We start from the raw sequence: 27,137 nt of genomic DNA, 5'->3' as shown, positions 1-27,137 counted from the left end.
CTATATAGCAGTTTTAGGAGACCTGTTGGTGCCCAGCAAGAGCTCCAAACGGGCTATATGCAGGGATGCAGGCTGTAGTCTCAGGAGAGGAGGTTCACAAAAGTCATTCAGTCCAAGACCTCAAACTGTGTTCTCTACTAAAAGGAATCAAGGTTCCCTAGAGAAATGGCTGACTCCATGTATGGTGCAGTATATTGATCCTGGAACATCTTTTTTGCCAGAAAGCAAGGAAGCCATCAAAGTCCAACAGGATCACATCAAAAAGACATGAAAGTCAACTTGAAGAGATAATTATTAACCTAGATGAGACAATGTAAGCATCCAAAACAATAAAGACTGCAATGGCCTGAAATACATCAAATGCAAACAATAATCTATGAGTTTATAATGGTATTCAGAAAAAAAACTACTGGTCATTAGAGGGAAGGTTACTAGGTCACTAACTCACTACTCTGAAAAGTGACTTAAGATGAGAGGTAGGGTGGAGAATTAGCCATTTATTCAGTTTTTCCTGTACAAACATAAATTTTTAGGGAGATTGAAGCAGATGAAACAAATCTGGAAAAATGGAGGTAACTGCTTAATCTGCGGGTTGGGTGCATGGAGGTTCAACATATTTCTTTTGTGTGTATTTGAACCCCCTACAAAAAAAGCACATGATAGAATGTGAGCCAAGCAGCTTAGGGTTTAGGCAAGGCTTCTGCCTACAAGAGACACTAGGATATGAGGGGTAGTTTTAGCCCTGATGGGCTGAGCCAACTGGAGGTATATACAGAGGTGCTAAATTGCAGCCGTATCATGTTGCCCAGCACTTGATCAAATCCTAGATCCTAGGTCTCCTTGGTAGCATGCTTCCTAGGTAGTGGATCTGAGGCTATCTATAGAACTTCCTTTGCAGTCATAATTCGCTCAGAAACTACAAAAGTGCTTGCTCTTGAAAATGGAGTCTGTCTTTGTCCATTTCATGCTTCTATAAAAGAATACCACAGACTGCATAATTTATAAAAAGGAAAAAAGGAAGGAAGGAGGGAAGGAGGGAAGGAAAGGAAGGAAGAGAAGGAAGGAAAGGAAGGAAGGGAAAGAGGGAAAGAGGGAAGGAGGAAGGGAGGGAAGGAGGGAGGGAGAGAGAGAGGGAGGGAGGGGAAGGGAAAAAAAGGGAGGAGAAGGGAAAGGAGGAAGAAAAGGAAAGGAAAGGAAAGGAATAAATTTTATTTCTTAACAGTTCTGGATGTTAGGAAGTCCAAGGTTGAGGGGCCTGCATCTGGTAAGGGTCTTCTTGCTGCACCATCCCACTACAGAAGGCAGAAGGAAAAGAGAGTGCAAGAAAGCAAGAGGGTAAAAGGGGCTGAATTCTGTTTTATAATGCACCCACTCTGTGATTACTAATCTATTACCACATTAACAACATTAACTCATTCATAAAGGCTATTTTATTAGGCCCCACACCCCAACTGCTGCATTGAGGATTGAGTTTCCAGCACATAAACTTTGGGGGACACATTTAAACCATAGCAGAGCACTTAATTCAACCAAGAGGAGCTGGGAAAATCAAAGGCATGAGAAAGACAGAGAAAGCTAGCAGACAGAAATGCACAGGTTAAGGGAAAAAGGCACAATGAATCCTGTAGTGCAGGCTACTTTATCAAAAGCACCTAAAAAAGATCTCATTAACTCCCCCAGCTCACCTCCAACCACATCTAAAGAGCCACACACAGCACCACCAAAGACAGCACAATGAGAACAGCATTTTCCTCAACAGACAAGCTGGGAGTATCTAGACACCTGACCTCTATAGCTCCGGAACAGCCCTAAAACAGCTCCTCCCTAACCACCACTCAAGTCACCAGCTTGGAAAGTATTCAGAAAACCCAAATCCTGACACAACACTATGAAACAACTTAAAACAGCAAAGAACAACCCATTTAAACAGCAATGCCAGCTGCTGGGAAAAAAAGGAACAATAAGTAGAGGAGAAACAGACCTCTTGTGGTCCACCAAGACCCAGTCTCTCAGCTCCAGCACTTTCAAATGCAGAATCCATACCCCTCTGGGGCCTGTGGAGCTCCACAAGGCATGTCGTCCTCAAAGATAAATGAGCAGGCAAGCTGGCTAGAAAACCACTAAGGGTATTATTCTTTAAAGAATCTTTATAGGGCCAAAGAGGAATGGGTCTTAACTGGCTATGTGAACTCCCCACAGATTCTGAGGATGATGTCAGTATCCCTTTCCAGATGTGTTTAACACTTTGCAGTCACTTGTATTCCTGCCACCGAGTGCCAGTGCTTTGCTAATTTGAACTGATTCCAGCTCACGCTGACCCCAGCTCCCTGGATGTTACCATTAGCCAAGACTGTCACCCATACTGTACCCTTTCAAAGAGTCCTAAAAACAGCTCTTCACCTACTCTTCCAAGACAAGTAAAAATGTCTGCCAAAGAAATGGGGAAAAAAGATTCAGAGAGTGAAAACAATTAACATACTAACAAGAGAGCAAAAAGCAAAGGGGGAGGAGAAACTAGGAAAATCATATATGGGCTCACATCTATTTCCAAAGCTGGGCTAATGTCCTTTTGCTTGTGTCTGAATAAGGCACCAATTTTAAGCTGCTAATGAAAAAAAAGAAAAAGAGAAAGAAGCAGGCCCAGGCCGGGCGTGGTGGCTCATGCCTGTAATCCCAGCACTTTGGGAGGCCGAGGCGGGTGGATCACCCAAGGTCAGGAGTTCTAGACCAGCCTGGTCAACATGGTGAAACACCATCTCTACTAAAAATACAAAAAATTAGCCAGGCATGGTGGCGCATGCCTGTAAATCCAGCTACTCAGGAGGCTGAGGCAGGAGAATTGCTTGAACCGGGAAGGCAGAGAATGTGGTGACCTGAGATCACGCCATTGCCCTCAAGCCAGGGCAATGAGAACAAAATTCGGTAAAAACAAAACAAACAAAACAAAACCACCATAAAATAACTCAGACTTAATTAAATACAACCCTAGTGGTGAATGACTAAAGATGGATTACTCATAACAGAGATAATAGTCCAATAAGAATCTAAGAATCTGACCTTTAAATAACAGAAAAATCCTTTCCTTCGAAAGTAATATCCTCTCAAGGCCAGGAATTCCATTAGTAGAAAGCCTTTCTAAAAAACAAAATTCCTGGCCAGGCATGGGTTCACATCTGTCATCTCAGCACTCTGGGAGGCCGAGGCGGGAAGATCACTTGATGTCAGGAGTTTGAGACTGGCCTGGCCAACATGGTGAAACTCCATCTCCACTAAAAATACAAAAATTAGCCTGGTGTGGTGGTGGGCACCTGTAATCCCAGCGACTTGGGAGGCTAAGGCAGGAGAATTTCTTGAACCCAGGAGGCAGAGGTTGCAGTGACCAGCAAGGTTGCGCCATTGCACCCCAGCCTGGGCGTTAAGAGTGAAAACTCCATCTCAAACAAAAAAAAAAAAAAAAAAAAAAATTCCTTTGGGAAGGCCTTCTACATAAAAATCTTCAACGTGAGACTGGAAAAAAGGGTATGGGATCATCACCGGATCTTTGGCTTTTACAGCTCGAGCTATAAGAACAAAAAGAAAAAGGGATATCATTTAAACACAGTATGTAGAAAAGAATAATTATTGAATCTGTACTGCTCTTTAACTTTTACGCTTTGATCTTTAATTCTGTTATTGTGATTGAGTCCAAAGAAAAATAGTATGAGTAAAATAAAAAGAACACCAAAAATGCTAATATTCTGTTTACCAAAGTCTGTAGTGAAATATCCCATTAAATCCAAGTGCAGTGACTCACACCCATAATCCCAGCACTTTGGGAGGCTGAGGCTGGTCAATCTCCTGAAGTCAGGAGTTCGAGGCCAGCCTGGCCAACATGGTGAAACCCCAACTCTACTACAAATACAAAAATTAGGCAGGCGTGGTGGCAGAGGCCTGTAATCCCAGCTACTTAGGAGGCCGAGGCAGGGAGAATTGCTTGAACCCAGGAGGTGAGCTTGCCATGAGCTGAGATCATACCACTGCACTCCAGCGTGAGCGACAGAACAAAACTTCAACTTACCAAAAAAAAAAAACCAACAAAAAAAAAAAACAGCTAGCAGGTGACATTTGCTACGGGGAGACTACAGATATGATCTTGCTGCAATCCTTCCATTTTAGTAAATCTAAACAGTGTGAATCCATTCTGTTTCATCCCCACTCCACTCCAGAGCCAAAACAAGAAAATCAATTATATTTCTATTTCTTTAAAAACATATCTAACTAAATCATCTAATTAAAAGATAATATGCATGGTTCCATACTCTAAAAGAAAACTTATGTCCTGCATATCATGGACATTTGATGAATGCTTATTCAGTTGACTGGTGTAGACTTCAATAATAACCTGTTCAATGCATTATGCCAGATGAATCTTGCATCTCAAAGGTAGAACAAATAGTGTTCTTTCAGTTTTGTCTACCCATAAATGCAATATCTACTAATAAAAAGAAAATGAGTTCATTGTTCTAGAGAGTATGAGAATTTTGACAACATGAATTCTCCTGTCCTAGGACATAATTAATACTTAGAGGCATACTATTTCATGTGGAAGCTACCATTAAATCAATGTTAAGTGTTAATTACTTCACATAATCTTCTAATCTGACTTAAGACTGAAGATGTACCTCACAAAGCTGATTTATCAAGTTGTAAATCTTCACCTGTTGAATTCATAAGTTCATGTCTGAAAGGTGAGAATACTTAATATTCACTAGGCAATATTCAGCAAAGTAATATCCACTAGTACATATTTAATATTTCATCATGAACTGTGGGTGTGAAGAGAAAAGACAGGCTGGGCACAGTGGCTCACATCTGTAATCCCAGCAGTTTGGGAGGCCGAGGCAGGCAGATCATGAGGTTGGGAGTTCGAGACCAGCCTGGCCAACATGGTAAAACCCCATCTGTACTAAAAATACAATAATTAGCTGGGCATGGTGGCAGGCACCTGTAATCCCAGCTACTCGCGAGGCTGAGGCAGGAGAATTGCCTGAACCCAGGAGGTGGAGGTTGCAGAAACCACGATCACGCCACTGCATTCCAGCCTGGGCAAAAGAGCAAGATTCTGTCTCAATCAATTAATCAATAAAAATATAAGGAGGAAGCATTTACTGCGTATTTATATGTCTGGTATTATGCGAAGCACTTTACTATCTTATGAAATCTTCGGGACAGATCTTCAGTTCTCATGACCGCAAAAGAGGATACTAAAGCTCAGACAGGAGAGGAGACATGGCCAGCCTGTGTCCCCAGGGCCTATGGTCTTACCACTAGGTTACAGTGTTTCCAGGTGTCACATGTTGTGAGATTGTTGTTTTAAAATCAACCAAAAAAAAACCAAAGGCGAAAAAGGCATAAGCTATTAAAAAGTGGGAGAAACACTAAGAGAACCTTAAGCATGTAACTAAAAATATTATGGAAATGTTATTGAATTCATTAGCAAATTTAATGCTAGGTTTTCATTGAGGAGTAGGTTATATTACTCATGATGAAGAAAAATGTTCATTTTAAGTATATTAACGTAAATACCATCAATATGGTTTATCATGTTTAAATGTCCACTTAAAGCAATTCAGTTAAAATTCTGCATATCATACAATTTTATAGTTTGCTAGTAGGTTACAAGTAGTCATCCAAATAAAAACATCATGTGTTTTCCACTGGTTGTTGCTCTTTTTAGGTGAGCATTTGATGTATACCAACAGAGAGGATAATAACAAATCGCTAATTTCTTTCATCATTATATAAAGGTGGCTTCAGCATAGAATAGTATAAGGGCAATGATGAATTTGAAATCTAACATCAATTCAGTGATGCATCAAGATAAAAGTAGAGACAACAGGGGCATCTTGGTGAGTACTGAACATTTTATTTATTTATTTATTTTGAGATGGAGTTTTGCTCTTTTTGCCCAGGCTAGAGTGCAATGGTGCAACCTCGGCTCACCGCAACCTCTGCCTCCTGGGTTCAAGTGATTCTCCTGCCTTGGCCTTCCGAATAGCTGGGATTACAGACATGCACCACCACGCTCGTCTAATTTTGTATTTTCAGTAGAGACGGGGTTTCTCCATGTTGGTCAGGCTAGCCTCGAACTCCCGACCTAGATATCTGCCTGCCTTGGCCTCCCAAAGTGCTGGGATTACAGGTGTGAGCCACTGCGCCCAGATGAATTCCAAATTTAACAAAGCAGACTAAGAGAAACAATTCATTTAAAAACAAAACATTTGGCCAGGCATGGCGGCTCACACCTGTAATCCCAGCACTTTGGGAGGCTGAGGTGAGTGGATCAGGAGGTCAGCAGTTCAAGACCAGCCTAGCCAAGATCATGAAACCCTGTCTCTACCAAAAATACAAAAATCAGCCAGGCGCGGTGGCTGGCGCCTGTAATCCCAGCTGCTCGGGAGGCTGAGGCAGAGAACTGCTTGAACCCGGGAGGTGGAGGTTGCAGTGAGCCGAGATCGTGCCACTGCACTCCAGCCTGGGCGACAGAGTGAGGCTCCGTCTCAAAAAAAATAAATAAATAATTCAATGAAATCCCTAAGATCCAGGGCTTTGCAATAAATATGTAAATAAATTTCCAATCTCCATACTGAAAGTTTAAAAGAAATGCTAACTAATAATGAAAGAAATACAACATTTCCTCAGCTTTGCAGCAATCTAGAAACAAAGTGTGTAGACACTACAAACCACCTTACAAGGAGAAACGTGTAAGGATGGCATGACTCGCCAGCAGCCCTGGGCTTGTCCATGGTACCCCCATGATGAACAGTAACTCCATTGTGCAAATGCCCATGAACATAAGATTACAGGACTTTTCCAGTTTAGACATACCATATTTTCTTTCAGACAATTCTTGAATTTGTTTACGTAGATCAGCAACACGATTATTCCATTTCTCTGAAAATCAAGCAAAAGTTGATTCTCAATAATGCGTCCCTATGTCAGAGCAGCACTAACATATAATGACTTATTTCATATACTTTACATTCTAACAGTCCATGTCATTTTACTGCTTTCAAAAAAAAAATTTTCCTTTTTTGGTGGTTCTTAGAATTGATTTAATGGGAGACTATTAGAGAAGCTGAAAAGCAGGAGGGCAGAAAAGTTCAATCAAATTAAACACAACAACAGGGAGGTCACAATGAGGAGGTCTCCAGGGGTCTTTTAGCAAACTTCCTAAAACATGTGTCAGCTGTGTGAAATAAGACTTTACAGCAGCCAGGTGCAGTGGTGCAGGCCTGGAATCCCAACACTTTGGCAGCAGAGGCAGGCGGATCGCTTTGAGCTCAGGGCAACATAGCCAAAACCCCCCCTCCCTAGCCCGACCCCCACCCCGTCCCTACCAAAAATACAAAACAGCAGGGCATGGTGGCGGGCGCCTGTAGTCCCAGCTACTCAGGAGGCTGAGGCAGGAGAATCACTTGAACCCAGGAGGCAGACATTGCAGTGAGCCAAGACCACGCCACTGCCAGCCTGGATGATAGAGCAAGACTCCACCTCAAAAAAACAAAAACAAAAACACAAGGTTAAGTGGGACCCCAGACCTTACAGATACAAGTTTAAGAGGGACCCCTAAGCAAAAAATGCCAACCCTTTTTCTCCCAATCACTGAAACACCAGGAGGGTGTAACCGTTTTGCAGCCTAGCTGTAGCGGGCTGATGCCCCCAAGATGCCCATATCCTAATCCCGGGAACTGGTGAACATGACCTTATATGGCAAAATGGGCTTTGCAGATATAATGAAGTTAAGGGTCTTTGGCTTTTGGGGTTGATGTACTCACCTGGATCCTTATAAGAGCAGAGCAGGTGATGGAGAGGGTGGGAGGTGTAGTGACAGAGCAGGAATCTCCAGTCCTTTGAGACGGGCAGCACAAGCTGAGGAGAGCAGGCCACCTCCACGGCCAGGAAACGGATTCTCCCGCAGAGCCTCGGAAGCCACCAACCCTGCTCCCACCTTGACTCAGCAGGACTTACTGGAGAATTCTGGCCTTCAGACCTGTAAGGGAATACATTTTGGTTGTTTTAAGTCACTAAGTTTGTGGTAATTTGTTGCAGCAGCCACAGGAAACTGGTATTGTAGTGAAGCCTCAAAACCCCCCTGAAGGGGCTGGGCTCAGTGGCTCATGCCTGTCATCCCAGCACTTTGGGAGGCTGAGGTGGGTGGATCACTTGAGGTCAGGAGTTCGAGACCAGCCTGGCCAACATGGCGAAATGCCATCTATACAAAAAATACAAAAATTAGCCGGGCATGGTGGCACATGCCTGTAATCTCAGCTACTCAGGAGGCTGAGACAGGAGAACTGTTTGAACCCACAGGTGCGGAGGTTGCAGTGAACTGAGATTCCACCACTGCACTCCAGCCTGGGTGACAGAGCGACACTCCATCTCGAAAACAAAACAAAACAAAAAAACCCCACCTGAAGGTTTCCAGTTCTGCCAGCAGTCTCCCACCCAACCCCCAGAAGCAGACATTCCATTGCTGTGGGCCACGGACAGGCAGAAGGAAGCGCCTCCTCATGGCAGAGGCCTACCCAGGAGAAACCCAAGGAAAGGCACTGCCGGGCTGGCCCCTCTCTGCCAAGGCCATATTCTTTTCTTTTTTTGAGGCCCAGTTTCACTCTGTCTCCCAGACTGGAGTGCAGGGGCACAATCTTGGCTCACTTCGACCTCTGCCTCCCCAGTTCAAGTGATTCTCCTGCCTCAGCCTCCTGAGTAGCTGGGATTACAGGAGTGTAGCATGCCTAGCTAATTTTTGTATTTCTAGTAGAGATGGGGTTTTGCCATGTTGCCTAGGCTTGACTCGAACTCCTTGCCTCAAGTAGTCCACCTGTCTCAGCCCCGCAAAGTGCTGGGATTACAGGAGTGAGCCACCGCACCCAGCATTTGCCAAGATCTTTGATGGCAGGCTTTTTCCAGGTGATCAGTCCTTGTCTGGTCTGGCTCTGCCCCACTCTCCTACTTACCTAGTTGGAATCCCTAGCTACTTTTCAGTAGAGGAGAGTGTGTACCTCAATCCCAGCTTGGTTCAGATCTGCATTTAACTCATGGAACCTGGCTGCTCCCCAGGTCCTGAAGAAAAAAAGGGTCTCTCTGTGGGTATGATAAAGGATGGGCCTGTCCCCAGGACCCTGTAAGAGGGAAGCCCAATGTCCCACCAGGTTGGCAGGGCTGGGGAAGGGAAAGTGTTATGGTAGCCCCAAGGAAAAAAAGAGGCAGCAGAGGGAGCAGGACAGTGCTCACATGGAACTCATGCCACTGCCTGAGTGAGGGGAGGGAGGAGTGCACGCCAGTGACATCGGGGGCAGAGAGGCACAGTTCCAGGGCGGCTTTCCCCCTCACTTCCTGCCATGTTACTCTGATCACCTCCAGGTGAGCCTGCCTACTTTGTGCCCAGGGGCCTGTAGAAAACCACAGCTCCCCATGGTTATAGCCCCAGGAGTGGGGCACAGCAGGGAGGAGTCCTGGACAGAGGAGAGGCAGGGGCAGGAGGGAGTGGGCCTCAAACTCCAGGAGGGGGCCCTTCTCATGGGTCCTGCTTTCTGGCTTCTCCTTCCTTACCCCTGGGCTGATCACTCGGGGAAAACTGAGACAAAGTTTCTCACCCTCAGGCCCAGGGGGTTTAATTACTGGGCCCTTAGGGAGGTGTGAGCCCTCTGAAAGGATGCAAGGTTTTGTTTTGTTTTGTTTTTTTGAGACAGAGTTTCGCTCCTGTCGCCCAGGCTGGAGTGCAGTGGCGTGATCTCACCACACTATAACCTGCGCCTCCCGGGTTCAAGTGATTCTCCTGTCTCAGCTGCCGGAGTAGCTGGGATTACAGGTGGCTGCCACCACGCCTGGCTAATTTTTTGTATTTTTAGTAGAGATAGGGTTTTGCCATGTTGGGCAGGCTGGTCTTGAACTCCTGACCTCAGGTGATCCGACTGGCTCCACCTCCCAAAGTTCTGGGATTACATGAGCCACTGTGCTTGGCCACGATGAAAGGTTTTGTGTGGAGAGCATGAACATGCCTTTCTGGGAAAACAGTCCACAGCTCTTATTCTCAGCAGGCTTCAGGGTCAAAAAAGGTTAGAACTCTTGCTACACAGCTGTGGAAGCAGCTAGGTGAGAGGCCTGCCAAGGGCACTCTGGGCACTACCTGGGCACTCTCGAGCCCATCATCCCCTAGGCAGGCTGCACTACTTGGTATTTGCAGAGCTGAGGGGGTGGGGCATGTGGGGACTGTGAAATCGTCCTGAGATGACCCACAGTCCTCAGCTGGGAAGTGAGCGGTGCATCTCCTGCAGCATCCTCCATCCCTAGAGCCATGGGGCCAGGAGAACTGGCCCTTGCAGCAAGTGAAAAGCCTATTATTGACTCCCTCCCTAGCCATGTAGACAGTGAACCAAGACACTCATATCAGGTAAATGCCTTGGTCTCTGTCACCGAGGTCACCAGTAGGCATTCCCAGATACAGTGAAGGGCCTCACACCAAGATATGCACCTGGCCACCTGAGGAAAGAGAAAGGACTCTCTGAGGGGATGGGGCTGAGCTGGGTGTGGAGTGGTCCTTGTGGGTCTTGGTGAGAGGGAGGGGGTGCAGCATGAGCCAGGCCTCGAGGCAGAAGGACAACCAGGAGACAGCCTGGAAAAAGTGCTGGGCCCACAAGGGCTCAAGGCTGGACAGAGGGGAGGTGGGATAGGCTGCAAAGTCCTGAGGTCTGAAGATTGGCCCTGGCAGGAAGAAACCAGGTAAGGTGGGGAGTTACCTACACCCTCGGGGCCAGATGCAGGCCAGAGCCAGCCAATTACCAGGCCCTTAGGGAGGTGTGAGCCCCTTGAAATGATGCAAGGGTTTTTGTTTTTGTTTTGGAGACGGAGTTTCACTCTTGTCGCACAGGCTGGCACCTTTGCCCAGAGCAGGCACCAAGATTTCTGGCTCTGGGTGTGACCTCAGTCTGGCGAAAAGCCCCAGCCCCCACCAGGACCACCTACCCCCTAGACTACTTCAGGTGCTGAGCCCAAGCCAGGGGCAGGAAGCTAGACTGATGCCTAGGGTAATCCCAACAAAGTCCCTGGTTCCCTGCAGCTATGGGGCTGACGGGGAATTACAGCCCAAGCCCCAGATGCTGGCTCTCAAACTAACACTGAGCCCTCAGTGCCCACAGGGAGATACAATCAGCACACTTTCCAGATGGGGAAATGGGCTCAGAGAAGTGCAACAGCCTTGCCCAATGCCCCAGACCAGGGCTCCAGGCCCAGAGTGTTCTTTTGTCACTATGTCCAGAGGGCAGCAGCTGCTGTGATGTACCCACCTGAGCCTGGCAGCTTTCTCCAACTTTCGAAGCCCAGGAGCATGGCCCCTGTCCACAGATGCAACCTGGCATGAGGCGTGCCCAGAGGGACAGAGGCAGATGATTTTCTTCTCCTCCACTGGATTGTGAGGGCCTAGAAGGAGACAAGGGTCTGCTTGAGAAGGCAGTGAATAGTGAGCAACCTGAGGCAGTGCCCCTCTGGATGGATCCGCAGTGCCTGGATGGAACCTGGCTCAGACAGAGCTCAGTTCTGCAGGTCCCTGAGGCATGGAGAGTTCACAGCTACCAAGTGTAGGAGTCTGGATTCAAAACCAACAGCGTGACTCCAAAGTCCCTGCCCTAGCCCCTGAACCACCCTTGCAGGCCCATCAGATGCTCAGGCCAGCAGCACAGCCGGCCAAGACCAGGGAAACTTGGGGAGCCTCAGAGCACCCCCAGGTATTCCAACCTAATCCTGGTACCCCTGCCTCTCACCACCCTTCTTCCTGCTTTAACCTCAACCCCTACACAAAGCCTGGGCCACTCAATGTGGCATCAAACAAATGCCTCAATAAATCAGAGTCTAATCTTGAAAAAAAAAAAAAAAAAAGACTTAACAGATATACAATTGCACATTAGAATGCTAAAGACCATAAACATATAACAACTTAAAGTACATATAAATTCAATATATATCCAATCATTGTGACTATGACACAGTAGAATATTAAAATACTATTTTCAAAATGTATACAAGCTTAATGTTCTGTGTATTCAAACTATTTATTCAAAATACAAATCATCAACATAATTTGCCACTAATACTGAGTGCCTTCACGGGACACATGATTCACTGGGAGTCAATAAATTAGCAGCCGGCAGGCAGTGACACACAGCAAAAATGAAAACCAAGAGGTGAAATAGTTCTGAAATAAAGGTCTTAACGCTAACAGAAATCACTGAATTACTAACTCATTAGCACTAATTTTGAGCCAACTAACTAATTAATATGAGATGATACAATGTCCTATACTTTGGTAAGTACGGACTATGTTTAAACAATGCCTGTAACGTGACTTTCAAAATGCTCCTGGCTTTACAAAGATGTGATTAAAATGTAGTAATACATGCTAAACCATTTCCCCCTGCAGAGCATGTGGTAACTTTCATCAGTCACATTGAGAGTCCAGAAGATAAAGGAAAAGGTCGTGGATTTTGCTGAGAACTTACCAGAGTTGAACTCCCTCATTTTCCGTTCCCCAGCATTGGCAGGTTCTGGGACTGGTAGCTGTGGTGGCTCGTTGATCTCTGTCTCTTAGAAGGTGGGGAATAATCATCATCTTGAAAAAGAAAAAATGGTCATTACTGAAGGAATCATCTTTGGTTACAGCCACCTCTGGGTCAATTCCCAACATTCAAAAGCTGAGCAGGGCTTTAAAGCTATCTTATTAATAATTATTTCTGTATTGCGAACTTCAGCATACTTTTTTCTAGTTACATTTGAAATGTTATTCTTTTGGGATGTGCTCAAGTGAATACTGCTTTTTCCTCTCTCTTGCTTCATTACTTTTTAGTTTGCTTCATTTGAATCATCACTGTAAGTCTCCCCTTCTCCTCAAATAACTTTCAAATTGCTGCCAAGAACTATGTTCTATTTTAAGGCTTTTGAGAAAAAACTTTCAATGAAGATAGCCACCTGAAGTTATACAAATATAGAAGAAACAGGATAAAATAAAGCTTAGATTGGAAAAAATATTTAAGATTATACAAAATTCAAGCTAAACAAGGGAAGCTGAGTAATTGTATGTTCAAATACTTTTAACAAGTGCAAAACATGTAGGCTTAAAGAAATAGAGCTGGCCAGGCACGGTGGTTCACGCCTGTAATTCCAACACTTTGGGAGGCCGAGGCAGGCAGATAACTTGAGGTCAGGAATTCGAGACCAGCCTGGCCAACATAGTGAAACCCCCTCTCTACTAAAAATACAAAAATTAGGCCAGGAGCGATGGCTCATGCCTGTGATCCCAGCACTTTGAGAGGCTGAGGCGTGTAGATCACCTGAGGTCAGGAGTTTGAGACCAGCCTAACCAACATAGAGAAACCCCGTCTCTACTAAAAAGACAACATTAGCCGGGTGTGGTGGCACATGCCTGTAATCCCAGCTACTCGGGAGGCTGAGGCAGGAGAATCCCTTGAACCCGAAAGGCAAAGATTGTGGTGAGCCGAGATTGTGCCATTGCACTCCAGCCTGGGCAACAACAGCGAAACTCCATCTCAAAAAAAAAAAAAAAGAAAAAATTAGCCAGGCGTGGTGGCGCATGCCTGTAATCCCAGCTACTTGGGAGGCTGAGGCAGGAGAATCGCTTGAACCCAGGAGGCTGAAGTTGCAGTGAGCCAAGACTGCACCATTGCACTCCAGCCTGGGTAACAGAGCAAGACCCTGTCTCAAAAAAAAAAAAAAAAAAAAAAAGAGAGAGAGAGAAAGAAAGAAAGAAAGAAAGAGGGCTACATTATTTATGAAACAGATACTGTTAACTCAGTCACCAGAAAGCCTGTGTATAAATGAGCAGTGAGATATTCAAGCACAGCACACACACACTTCTCAGGACAGCTGTCGTGAGAGTTCCATGCTTGTTTCCTTCTGGATACATCAGCAACTCACTCTGCTATGATCCTGCAATACATCTCATGTTAGAATTAGAGACATCTGGGCCAGGCACAGTGGCTGACGCCTGTAATCCTAACACTTTGGGAAGCCGAGGCAGGCAGATCACCTAAGGTCAGGAGTTCGAGACCAGCCTGGCCAACATGGTGAAACGCTGTCTCTACCAAAAATACAAAAAATTAGCTGGGCATGGTGGCAGACGCCTGTAATCCCAGCTACTCGGGAGCCTGAGGCAGGAGAATCTCTTGAACCCGGGAGGTGGAGGTTGCAGTGAGCCAAGATCGTGCCACTGAACTCCGGCATGGGTAACAGAGCAAGGCTGTCAAAAAAAAAAAAAAAAAAAAAAAAAAAGAACAGAAAAAGAAAAAGAAAAAAGAATTAGAGACATCTGGATCAAATCAGCTGCCAGTCTCGCAAAGTGTTGGGTAACATCCTATTAAGATTGCTGCTTACACATCATCTATAAAATACTGAAAATATCATTTTAAGAAATCTTTTTTTTATTTTGAGACAGAGTTTTGTTCTTGTTGCCCAGGCTGGAGTGCAATGGTGCGATCTCAGCTCACTGCAACCTCTGCCCCCTGGGTTCAAGCAATTCTCTTTCCTCAGCCTCCTGAGTAGCTGGGATTACAGGCATGCACCACCACACCTGGCTAATTTTGTATTTTCAGTAGAGACAGGGTTTCTCCATATTGGTCAGGCTGGTCTCGAACTCCTGACCTCAGGTGATCCACTGACCTTGGCCTCCCAAAGTGCTGGGATTACAGGCGTGAGCCACCATGCCTAGCCAAGAAACCCTTATTTGAAAACAAGCCAGGCGCGGTGGCTCATGCCTATAATCCCAGCACTTGGGAAGCCAAGGCGGGTGGATCACTTGACGTCAGTAGTTTGAGACCAGCCTGGGCAACATGTTATAACCCCATCTCTACTAAAAATATATTTAAAAAATTAGCTGGGTGTGGGGGCGGGCACCTGTAATCCCAGCTTCTCAGGAAGCTGAGGCAGGAGAATCACTTGAACCTGGGAGGTGGAGGTTGCAGTGAGCAGAGATCATGCCACTGCACTCCAGCCTGGGTGACAATAGAAAGACTCCATCTCAAAAACAAAACAAAACAAAACAAAAAACCACTAAAAAAAAGACTCCATTTCAAAAACAAAACTAAAACCAAAAACAGAACACAAATGAAGTATACAAATGAAAATAATTACTGTGTTAAACACAGTTTCATAGAAAATAAAAGACCAATCAAATACAATAAGCTGCCTTCTTAGATGGGTATGTTATTCTTTTACAGCTAAAGAAACGGGCTCAGAGAATGTTCTTTGATTGGACTGTGTTGCATCTCTGGACAGTGCAGCTGAGATCAGACTTTGTGTGTAACTCCACTAGCCTATCAGGGTGCCTCTCATAAAGGTAAGAAATGTAAATTTGGCCTAATATACAAAGTTGCCAGGGCAGCACTGGGTCAATTCTACATACAGTACTTCTATGTTCATCAAGGGAAACCTTAAAGGAAAGTGAAAATGCTTCTAGAAGGCGACTGGACACCAATGCCTTTGCTTGTTGCCTTTGGGCTCTTCTTCTAAGGCCAACAGTGACCTGAAATTATTGACTAACTTTTCCAATCAAGTGGACAAAATGGTACCAAGGTTGCCAACATCAGACAAATTCACTTGAGGGCCTTATCTATGTACTTTGAAAGACAAAACTGCTTTTGTAAAGGATACTGTATTTCAGAAAAAAATCATATTAACAACTAATAACACTGTAAAATGCTGATGTGTTGAATGCTACTTTAGAAAAACATGTTCAAATCTAGGGAAAAAATTTGATTCAAAACTACACATCAATTATCTAGCTAGCTAGCTATCTAGACACATGCTTTCATTCTATTGCTCAGGATGGGAAGCAGTGGGATTACCATAGCTCACTGCAGCCTTGAGCTCCTGGCCTCAAGTGATCCTCCTGCCTCAGCCTCCTAACTAGCTAGGGCCACAGGTGGACACAGTTATGCCTGGGTTTTTGTTTGTTTTGTAGAGACAGGGTTTCACTATATTGCCCAGGCTGGTGTCAAACTGGAGTCTCGCTGTGTCGCCCAGGCTGGGGTGCAGTGGTGCGATCTCGGCCCAACGCAACCTCCGCCTCCCGGGTTCAAGTAATTCTCCTTTATCAGCCTCCCAAGTAGCTGGGACTACAGGCATGCGCCACCACGCCTGGCTAATTTTTCTATTTTTTGTAGAGACTGGGTTTCACCATGGCCAGGCTGGTCTCCAACTCCTGACCTCAGGTGATCCACCCGCCTCGGCCTCCCAAAGTGTTGGGATTACAAGCGTCAGCCACTGAGCCTGGCGAAGCACTTTCTTCTGTTATTAAGTAGCCTAACCCAGGTGGGGCACGGTCCCTCATGCCTGTAATCCCGACAACTCTGACGGCCAAGGTGAGAAGATCGCTTCAACTCAGGAGTTCGAAACTGGCCCGGGCAACATAGCGAGCCCCCCCCACCCCCATCTCTAGAAAAATACAAAAATTAGGCCAGGTGCGCACCACGCCCGGCTAATTTTTGTATCTTTTGTAGAGACAGGGTTTCGTCATGTTGCCCAGGCTGGTCTCGAACTCCTGAGCCCAAGCCATCCATCCTCCCGCCTCGGCCTCCCAAAGTGCTGGGATTACAGTAGGGCCCAGCCAGCCTCATGTTTTATTTAGCAGTCCCTCCCTGTTGCACACTTGGATAGTTTCTTAATTTTTTTAGACAGGGTTTACCTCAATCTCGCAGGCTGGAATGCTATGGTTGGATCATAGCTCACTGGAGCCTTGAACCTTTGGGCTCAAGTAGCTGGGGGGCTGAGGTAGGACTACAGAGATGGGGTTGCACCATGTTGCTAGGCTGCTCTTGGCCTGAAGGGTCCTCCCGCCTCAGCGGCGCCAGACATAGTTTTCTATTTTTGACGAACATAAACACTGTGCTGGGTCTGAATTTTTCAGCTACCCTTCTTCAGCCCGCAACACACAGACCTGGCGGGGAGGTCGCTGTTACCAGCCCCCACTCTGATGAGAAGACTGCCTAGCCCCAGGCGCTGTAGCGCCCCGGTGAGGTCGCCGAACAACCGACGCCTGTGACGTCGCCGAACGCCCACCTCTACGGTGTCGGCGAAGACGCGCCCTTGTGACGTCACGGAAGACGCGCCCTTGTGACGTCACGGAAGGCGCGCCCTTGTGACGTCACGGAAGGCGCGCCCTTGTGACGTCACGGAAGGCGCGCCCTTGTGACGTCACGGAAGGCGCTCCCTTGTGACGTCACGGAAGGCGCGCCCTTGTGACGTCTCAGGGGACCGCCACTCACGCGGAGCCAATCGGAACTCGCGGCGGGGCTGCTGGGTCTTCCAGGAGCGCGCATGAGCGGACGCTGGCTACGGGTGGCCGGTGGGGATGTAACCGGCTGCTGAGCTGGCAGTTTTGTGTCCCGAGGCTTCGGCCCGGCCGCAGCCGCACATACGCTGCGAGGAGGAGCTTTACGACTTCCCGGTCTTTGGGGCCGGGCGCAGCAAGGGCCAGACTCTGCCCTAGCAGGCGCTGCGCGCCAACCGGCTGGCACCTGTCGCAGAAGGTGCAACCGATCGCACTGTCGCGCAGAAGCTCCTCAATGGCCAGCTCCAGCTGCAGCCCCAGCCGCCCACTCGCCTCTCCTGAGCCTGGGTAAGTGCGTCCCACAACACCTCCCCCAGCCAGGGCCCGGGGACCCCCGGGAGCGTCCCCGGCTACCTGGCGCCGCTCATCCTGGGCAGGATCGGCCCCCTCTGAGGCTGCCGGGCATGAGGGAGCTGCACCGCTGAGCTTGACCTCTGACGGCCTTTTGTAATAGCATTAAGTCTTTGAAACTTTGTGGCGAGGTAGAAGGGGCTAGGAAACGAAGAAAACATCTTTTTAAAAATATAAGCGATCGGCTGGGCGAGGTAGCCCACGCCTGTAATCCCAGCACTTTGGGAGGTCGAGGCGGGTGGATCACGAGGTCAGGAGTTCAAGACCAGCCTGGCCAGCATGGTTTCACTGAAACCCCATCTGTACTAAAAACACAAAAATTAGTCGGGCGTGGTGGCGGGTGCCTGTAATCCCAGCTACTCGGGAGGCTGAGGCAGAGAATTGTTTGAACCCGGGATGCGGAGGTTGCAGTGAGCGGAGATCGGGCCACTGCACTCCAGCCTGGGCAACAGACCAAGACTCTGTCTAAACAAACAAATATATGTGTGTATATATGCGATCGAGCCCGGGAGGTTGAGATTACAGTGAGCTGAGATTATATAAGCGATCAAGCACGGGAGGTTGAGGTTACAGTGAGCTGAGATTGCGCCGTTGCACTCCAGCCCGTGTAACAGAGGGAGACTCTGTCTCTAAAAAATTATATGCAAGTGAGAGCTTTTCTTCCAGCCTTCACGCTCAGACTGAAGAAAGTAATTAGGCCAGGCCCGGTGGCTCACGCCTGTAATCCCAGCATTTTGGGAGGTGGAGGCGGAAGCGGAAGCGAGTGGATCGCTTGAGATCAGGAGTTCCAGACTAGTTTGGGCAACATGGTGAAACCCTGTCTCTACAAAAATATAAAAAATTAGCTGGGCATGGTGGCACGCACTTGTAGTCTCTGCTACTTGCCGGGCTGAGGCGGGAGGATCGCTCAGCTGCAGCCTCGACCTCCTGGGGCAATCCATTTCAGCCTCCCAAAGTGCTGAGATTACAGGAATGAGCCATCGTGCCTGGCTTTACACTATATTTTAATACTTTTTTTGAAAATGGAAACTTTTACAGGCAATTCACTTCCTTCAAACTAATGATAAGGAAGTGATGCTGTTCTGTTCTGTTTTGTTTTTTGTTTTTGTGGGTTTTTTTTTCTTTTTTGAGATGGGGTCTTGCCCAAGTTGGAGTGAGGTGGTGCAAACAAGGCTCACTGCAGCCTTGACCTTCGGGCTCAAGGAATCCTTCCCCGTCAGCCTCCCCGGTAGCTAGGACTACAGGTGCATGCTACCACGCTTGGCTAATTCTTTTTTTGAAATGGAGTCTCACTCTGTCTCCCAGGCTGGAGTGCAGTGGTGCAATCTCGGCTCACTGCAGGCTGGTCTCAACCTCTGACTCGGATGGTCCACCCACTTCTGCATCCCAAAGTGCTGGGATTACAAGTGTGAGCCACTGTGCCTGGCGATATTGCTCATTTTAGATACTAAAACTTTTTAATTTATTTATTTTTTTTTTTCTTCTGAGATGGAGTCTTACTTTGTCTCCAGGCTGGAGTGCAGTGGTGTAATCTCGGCTCACTGCAACCTCCGCCTCCTGAGTTCAAGCGATTCTCCTGCCTCAGCCTGCCAGAGTTGCTGGGACTACAGGTGCGCACCACCACACCCAGGAGTTCAAGGCTGCAGTGAGCCATGGTCGTGCCACTGCACTCCAGCCTGGGCAACACAGCGAGACCCTGACTCCACAAATAAATCAATCAACATCATATGATCTGTACCAGGGTATAGGCAGGTGCTATGATCCCCACTTTTCATCCTCAACTCTAAGTTGAGTCATACATCAACCTCTAGTAAAAAGTGGCATGCTCTCAGTCAAAGGGGTAAGCCCAAACCACGTGGAGAGAATCTTATCTCTTTTGAGAGCTAATATAAAAAGAATTCCTCCTAGGCGTAAAAATATTGTGACATCAGTTACTTAGGCTAAACATGCCTATTATGCTAAGTGAGTTATTAACAATAAATACTTTAACTCTGTGCCATGTTAATTATCATAATCTGATTTATAATTTATTTTAACCTTAGGTTAAACAATAACCTAAGTAATAAAGTAAACAATATCTTCAAACTTGAAATATATGCTTATTTGTTAAAATAAAAAACAGTTTAATTTGTTTGGGACATTTAATTTGTTTGGCATGATTATTTCTTTTCTCATAAAATATATATTAGTGCTTAAGAATTTTAAGAGGTATAGTCTTTCCTTTTATAATGGTGGTTGTTTTTAAAATGAATCTGTTATTTCTGTTACATGAATACAGATACTCCTTGACTTACGATGGAGTTACATCGCAATAAACCCATCGTAAGTTGAAAATACTGTAAGTCAAAAATGCACTTAATACACCTAACTTACAAACATCACACCTTTGCATAGCCTATCGTAAACATCCTCAGAACACTTACATTAATATTTGGGCAAAATTATCTATCACAAAGCCTATTTTATAATAAAGTGCTGAATATCTCATGCAATTTATTGAATAGTGAACTGAAAGTAAACAACAGAATGATTGTATGGGTACTCTTAAGTATGTTTTTAAATGTGGATCACTGCATGCAGATGGCATTCATACTATTGTACAGTCAAAAAAAAGTAAATTGTACCATCATAACTGAGGAAGTCTGCAGTTTATGATGATGTAAGGATTTTGGAAAACTGTTGCAAATATGTTAAAATTAATTTGTACTAATCTCTTGCACATTTGTATATTAATTGATTAAATGCTTCACCTATAGTTTTTTTCACAGAATTCATTTCATTTAAAATTTTAAGCTCAACTTTGAAAATTATAAACTGTGGGTTGAAATATTATAAATAATACTTTTTGCTTATTTTCTTTAAAAATATAAACCTATATCAAAATGTATACATGATATATGTGTGTTTTTATGTATAGACACTCTGAATGCAACACATATTTTTATTTTACACTACATCTTTTCTTTTATTCCACAAATCTTGTATTAATACTAAATATCAGTCGAATTCCCAAGATACTTTTTTATGTGCCTGCAAATAAGAATTATCCTACCTGATCTTTTCAAAGTAACTTTACCAATGAAATAAATTTGACTTTGTTTAAACATTTCCAATCTTGAGAGCTTCAGAAATCTCATGACAGAAGGTGTCCATCCATTTAGTATTTGGCAAGTTACAATTTCCGAGTTTCTTGTTTCCCTTCTGAGACACATCAGGCAAATGAGCTTTTTACTTGGAATTAAACAGATTGTTTTGTACGTTGTGCTTCTATCGTGTTAATAAAAAGTTTCATTAGTCTGTCCCTAGTGACTAAATGTGGTAATTAATAGCAACAGTATTGGGTGGGTGACTGTGTGAGTGTGCATGTAGTATATATTTGTGGTCTTTAAAGCTGTTTGTTTCAATAAAGATGACAGCATCCAAGATCCCCAAAGTTTCCATTCTGAAAGTATTTTAACAATACAGTTTCTAAAACAACCTGCTAACTTTTCTGTTAATGCATCTGTTGTTCTCTGACATGAGAAATGCTGCACTCACATAAATTGAACTGAAAATGTTTAAGTTCTTCCTTAAAGTGAGAAATTAGCTTCCCCTCAAAATCATCAGCGTAATAAAAATATTATATCATGAGATGAAAGTAATTCAGCAACTAATATTCTCTAAAGAGCTAGGCCAAGATGTATTTGACACATAATGTGCTAGACATTTTGAAGAAAGTAATACAGTTCTTGACTTAACCAGAGTATAGCTAGGCACCTTCAGTGCTCAACTTCACTGAAATATCACCCATCTATTAAGAAACTTGACGCATAGTGGGCAAAGTTTAATATGTTTCAGATATGGAAGGGAATCTAAAGTAGTGAGGGGACAAGTGCAAGTTATAAGACACAGAATGAATATTGTTTTGTGTCAGTAAGTGAAAAGCCAAATGTACACTATGAGATTTATGACATAAGCCAAAAAGAAGAAAACATTTGCAGTCCTGAACATCAATATTTTCTTCAACTATGTGAGCCAATGAAAAAGAAACTCTGAAGAAAGATTTATACAAAATTCACAGCTTGAAAGGGGCCAATGGTAATAGTAATCTTTTAAATAACTCTATAAAACATAACAATTCAGGTGAAAGACGGGCCGTGGACATAGACCACATATTCTATCTCTGTCACCAAATGAGTTAGTTTTCTACCCCAATATAGTTATCTTAGGTTGTATATACACAATAATTTAGCAAAGAAGGGAGTGGCCATTAAGGGAACAAATCTATAACTAGGAAGAAATTTTCCCTGATAAAAGGTCCTGACAGTAGCTTTAAAAATACAAAACTGATGACTGCTATCACTCTGCTAACTTTCCATTATTACAGCTGTTTTGATAGACATGTAACTATCTTCAGCTATGAAGCATAAATTTTATGTCAAGCAAGGTAATGTCTGTTAGTGACAACCTAGCCATATTTCAAAAACTGTTGCTGCAGCGCAGGCAATGAAATGTTTAACTCTAGTAACTCTTTTAAGTGATATGGTCAAGACAACTCAGTGGAGTATGTCCAAGGGGCTTGCAACTTTCATAGCAACCATCACTTGATGGCCTGTTACCTCCTCATTCATGAGAAGCTGTGGACAGAGACAGAAAAATCAAGGAAACTGGAGCAAAGTAAACCTGTGTTCTCCAGACTGCTTAATAGGGGTGGTAGCATAGCGTTTTAGTTTAGTTTTGTTTTGTTTTCAGCTTTGGCATTAATTACAGAGATAAAGAGAGGAAAACGATTACAGATACACTAGGATTCTTCATTTTAGCAGTTGTGTTTTCTGAATACAATAGGCAATGAGCCATATGTTTAAATACCATAACCAAATGACCCCTTTGCACACTCAAACCCCTTACAGGACGGGGAGGACGGGGAGCGTGCAGACTGGCAGGTACATGAGCTTAGACGAGTGCTTTGGGGCTCCAGCCCCGTGGTAGCATTTAGAGGTGAGTGCCTGTGACTCCCAAAGCCCACATGGGTGTGGCCTGTCTTACCATGTGCTCTTTTAGCTTTGCCATCCACATACGGCTTAAGTGTTCACCAGCTCAGTGCCCTCTTGGCACCCAGGTCTTTGTCCAATATCCAGGAAGAATCAGGTCACACATGAACATGAAGATTGTGAATGCAGGGGTTTTACTGAGTGGTGGAGGTGGCGCTCAGCAGGATGGATGGGGAGCTGGAAGGGGATGAAGTAGGGAAGATGATCTTCCCTAGGAATTTGGCTGTCCGGTGGCCAATCTCCTCTCTGACCACCGACAGCCAAACTCCTCTCAGCATTCAGACGCTCTTTCTCTTCTTTCTGCTGCGCCGCTCTGCTGTTCTCCGGCTCTTCTGTTTGTCTCCTTCTCATCTGCTTCTAGAGCCTGGGGTCTTGGGTTTATATGAGTATAGGATGGGGGTCATGACAGGCCAAAAGGTAACTTTTCGGAACAAAAACAGGAATGTCTGTTCTCATTTAGGGCCACAGGTTTCCAGGATTGAAGGCGGGGCCTTTGCCAGGGAACTACCCTCTTCAACCCAATATTTCCCTGTCTCCTGTCCATATCAATTGCTGGGAGAATTAATTTGAATTTAATAGCTTTTCTGAAGCCTGTGAGTCCTTCTAGTGAGTCAGTGAGCCTTCGTGTTGTATTGAGAATCCCTGACACCCTATGCAATTTTAATTGTTTTCTTCTACACAATTGAAAATTTTAATTACTTTTAAAGGAATGGGGTTTCACATTGATTCATTCATTAATAAATTATTATTGAGTGCCTTCTATGTATCAGTCTTATTTTAGGTTGTAGAAATACCACAAAGTATGAAATAAAATTTCTATCTTTAATATCCATTTAAAACAGAATAAAAAAGGAAACAAATTAAAATAATATTCTAATATAATTTGCATTTTACCAAATAAATAGACTTTGTGTGAAGAATTTATATTAAAGCTATTGGAGAGAACTGATCTCCCTTAAGGAATTTCTTTTTTGTACAGCAGATTATCTGAAGGTGTAATATCAGGGCTTTCTTCCCTGCTAGGAGTTTGATCTCAATTAATGCAAGTATCAGATGTAAAGAAGGGCAATAGCAAGTGATAAAGACTTACACTCAAGTGCTACTCTATTATACTTGGGGATGAATATTTCATGGTCAATTCTGGAAGGGGTTAAGTATAGAAATTGAACAGTGGTAAGTGGCTGCCTCAGGAGAAAAGGTAGCAGTAATTACCTCTGAAGGGAAGAAGATTCAATAAACAAGGATGTTGGAGAGCTTTGGAAATAAGCTTTACATATCACAAACTATCTATTAGTGGAATGTGCCTAGTAAAAAAGAATAAAAAATGTAATTTCCACAGGATTCTCTATGCAGAAACAAAACACAAAAAGGGGAAAAAAATGGCCTTTTCTTCCCACCCACTCAGGGTAATTTCTTAAGTCTTTTATGATCTGTTAAGAAATGGAAAAGAAATTCCATTTGTAGTTAGAAAAGAAACTAAAAATTAATCACCTAAAGAAAAAAGTTTACAAATTTTTCATAGGTATAATTTTTTAAAGGTTCCATTGTGCTTCATTTAGAAAACTTAAATATGATTTAACAATTTGTCATTTTGGTGAAAGAACTATTTTATTTCTTTTATAGACCCATTGATTTTGTCCTCTAAATTACTGCAACTAAATGGTTTTCTTCTCAACAAATCATGATTTTTTCTTCCTTTTGTTCAAAGTTGTGAGGGTTTTTCTTTGCTATTTACATCTGTGAATTCCATTCATTTGAACAAACTGTAAAAATGTAAATGAAAATAAAGGAGTAGGTGTGGAGAATTATAAGTTTGTAGTAGAGTGGGATTTCTCAGCCTCAAATCTGTTCATACTTATTGAAATTTATTTAAAGTTTAACACTTTGGAAAAAATCAAAATTAACAAAAACATTCTTAACACCTACAAATTTCTATTTACCTCTTAATTTTACTTTCAAAAACATTTTAATCCATATATTTTATTAGAATGTATTCAATAAAGAAGAGAAATATTTTTCTATGGTACATATTCCCAGGTCTTCTTATTTCCTATAACGAAATAAAATGAGAATGGAAAATAGTCAGTGAAGATTGAACTTCTCTTCCACTAAAAGAAGATATCAAAATATTTTATTAGAAATCACAAAGAAACTGGTGAGTTCACTGTTCCTATTTTAAGTATGAAAACTAAAAACAGGTACACAAAATAATTTATAATCTTTAATTTTCTAAGTTAACTATATTCATTTATTTCTTTGTATATTTTATGTTATTACTCACATGCATATAAACATGTTTAAGCAAAAATTTATGTAAAATATCATTGTTACCGGCTGAATTGTTCCTGTCTTGTCCCCCTCCTCAAAAACATTTCTATGTTGAACCTCCCGGTATCTCAGAATGTGACTGTATGTGGAGACAGGTGTGGGGTTGAGATAGGTAAGTAAGCAGGAAGGAGGAAGGGGCCCCAGGTTGGGACAAACAATTGTTCTGAGAGACAGCTAATCACAATCCATTGGCACAACATTCTGTTCCCAAATACCTGGTTCCCCACATAGTCTCTTCAGCACCACCTTATAAAACTTCCCTCCAGCCCCTGCCACTTTCCAGGCAGCCCCTTCTCTGCCATACTGCCCATTGCTTTTTTGCAGTGTACTTTTCCTCTAATAAATCTGCCTCTCTTCCCCAACAACTGTGTTGCTAGATTCCTTTACCAACAGCAATGCTGGCCGTGGCCATTGCACCCATGACAATAGGGTAGTTGCAGAAGTGGTTAAGTTAAAATAAGGCCCTTAGGGTGGGACCTAATCCAGTATAACTGGTGACCTTATAAGAAAAGGAAACTTGGACACACAAAGAGACACCAGAAATGTGCACACACTGAATACCATGTGAATATATAGCAAGAAGGTAGCCATCTGCTAACCAAAGACAGTGGCCTCAGGAGAAACCAGACAAATCAATCCTTTGGTCTTGGACTTTCAGTCTCCAGAACTTTGAGAAATAAATTTCTAGTGTTTTTTGTTGTTTTAGCCAAGCAATCTGTGGCATTTCCTTATGACCATCCTGGCTAACTAATACAATTATTAAACAATTAAACTTTCTATAAAAATTATGCTTAATGTTCTATTATGATGATTAAAGAATACTCTATCAAACAGTGTTATATTTAATGTAAAAAAGTAAGACATATACAAATATAAAGAACAAAAGTAAAATAAGGTACTCTCTTACTCCAAAGATCCAAGAATCTATTGTAAATTTCAGTATGACAGTGGAAGCCCCAGTGTATTTGGTTCCTAAAGAAAGAGAGATTTGGGGCACTTTGGAACATTTCATAACTGTGGGCCAAATAGGAATGTGACTAGACCATGTGAAAAATAACAATAAAGAAATCATCATATTTTAGAATCTTGGAACAGAGCTAAAGTAGTATACAAATGAAAACAGAGCATAAAATACATGTTCTACAAGAATATAAGCCTTGTATAAGAAAAATAGATTAATGGAATGTCTGACTCCAGTAAACACTCAAAAAAGAAACAGTGACATAAACTCTAGGAAAGAAAATGAAAGAGGTAGTAGAACATACGGATGAATAAGATTATAGTAAAATAGCAAAACTATAAAAAGTTTTATTTTTAGAGGAAATGATTAACATGTGTAAACTGACAATTAATATGCATTGGAGGGGAAAAATTAAGAAGGTATAACTTGCTCCAGAAGAGAAAGATCACCTAAAAAGGATTGAGTGAAATTTAAAAAAAAATGAAAAACAAATTGCTGAAGAGGCTCATGAAACATGTTCACTGTGCATCAATTACCAACTTGTCTGAGTCCAGTGACACTGGACACCCCCCAACTCACAGAAGGAAATAGAACCAGTTTACTGGAACACAGGTCAGTAGTGCACATACAAACTAAAGCGCCAAGAAAAAAATATGAGAACAATTCAGAAACATTGCAAGAGGCATGAGGAGCATGCTGAATAAATCTGACTCATGTGTATTTGCGATTTAAGAGGAGAGGACAGGGACTACGGAGCAGAAGCAATGTTTGAAAAGATAATGAATAAGAATGTTCTAAAACTCATTAAAGTCAGCAACTCACATACTGAAGAATTCTGCAAACTTCAAGCAGGGTAAATAAACAGAAAAACACATTTAGGCCCAATGTGGTAAGAATGCGTAAAATAAGTACAAAGAAAAACATCTAAAATTTAGCCTGAGATAAAAGGCAGATTACAATGAAAAGATAAACAATCAAATGAACCATGACTTTATTACAAGAAATTACGATTTCAATGCCACTCAGTCATATATCACCAGGAACACACCTGTAGTTGAACAAATTGGGTTTATTCTTTTCAGTGAGCAAG

General features: G+C 43.5%; 2 protein-coding genes across 2 annotated transcripts in view; one reads left to right on the top strand and one right to left on the bottom strand.

Moving 5' to 3' along the window:
* LOC129032763 (putative uncharacterized protein FLJ92257) overlaps positions 1 to 12,632 on the bottom strand; it is a 46,330-nt gene extending 33,698 nt beyond the window's left edge. The window contains 5 exon segments of the mRNA XM_054480561.1: positions 3,058 to 3,560; positions 6,868 to 6,933; positions 7,818 to 8,032; positions 11,328 to 11,460; positions 12,537 to 12,632. The gene's annotated coding sequence lies outside the window, so the exon portion shown is untranslated.
* Positions 10,340 to 27,137, top strand: part of LOC129033004 (uncharacterized) — a 65,484-nt gene continuing 48,686 nt past the window's right edge. Inside the window, exons 1-3 of the mRNA XM_063661431.1 lie at positions 10,340 to 10,435; positions 16,955 to 17,085; positions 17,276 to 17,665. Coding sequence (XP_063517501.1) covers positions 10,340 to 10,435; positions 16,955 to 17,085; positions 17,276 to 17,665 — 617 coding nt within the window. The remainder of the gene's footprint in view (positions 10,436 to 16,954; positions 17,086 to 17,275; positions 17,666 to 27,137) is intronic.

The sequence above is a fragment of the Pongo pygmaeus genome, chromosome 2 (assembly GCF_028885625.2).
Source record: "Pongo pygmaeus isolate AG05252 chromosome 2, NHGRI_mPonPyg2-v2.0_pri, whole genome shotgun sequence".
Taxonomy (NCBI): domain Eukaryota; kingdom Metazoa; phylum Chordata; class Mammalia; order Primates; family Hominidae; genus Pongo; species Pongo pygmaeus.
Note: the sequence above shows the minus strand (reverse complement) of the source record. Positions and strands in the feature narration are given on the sequence as shown.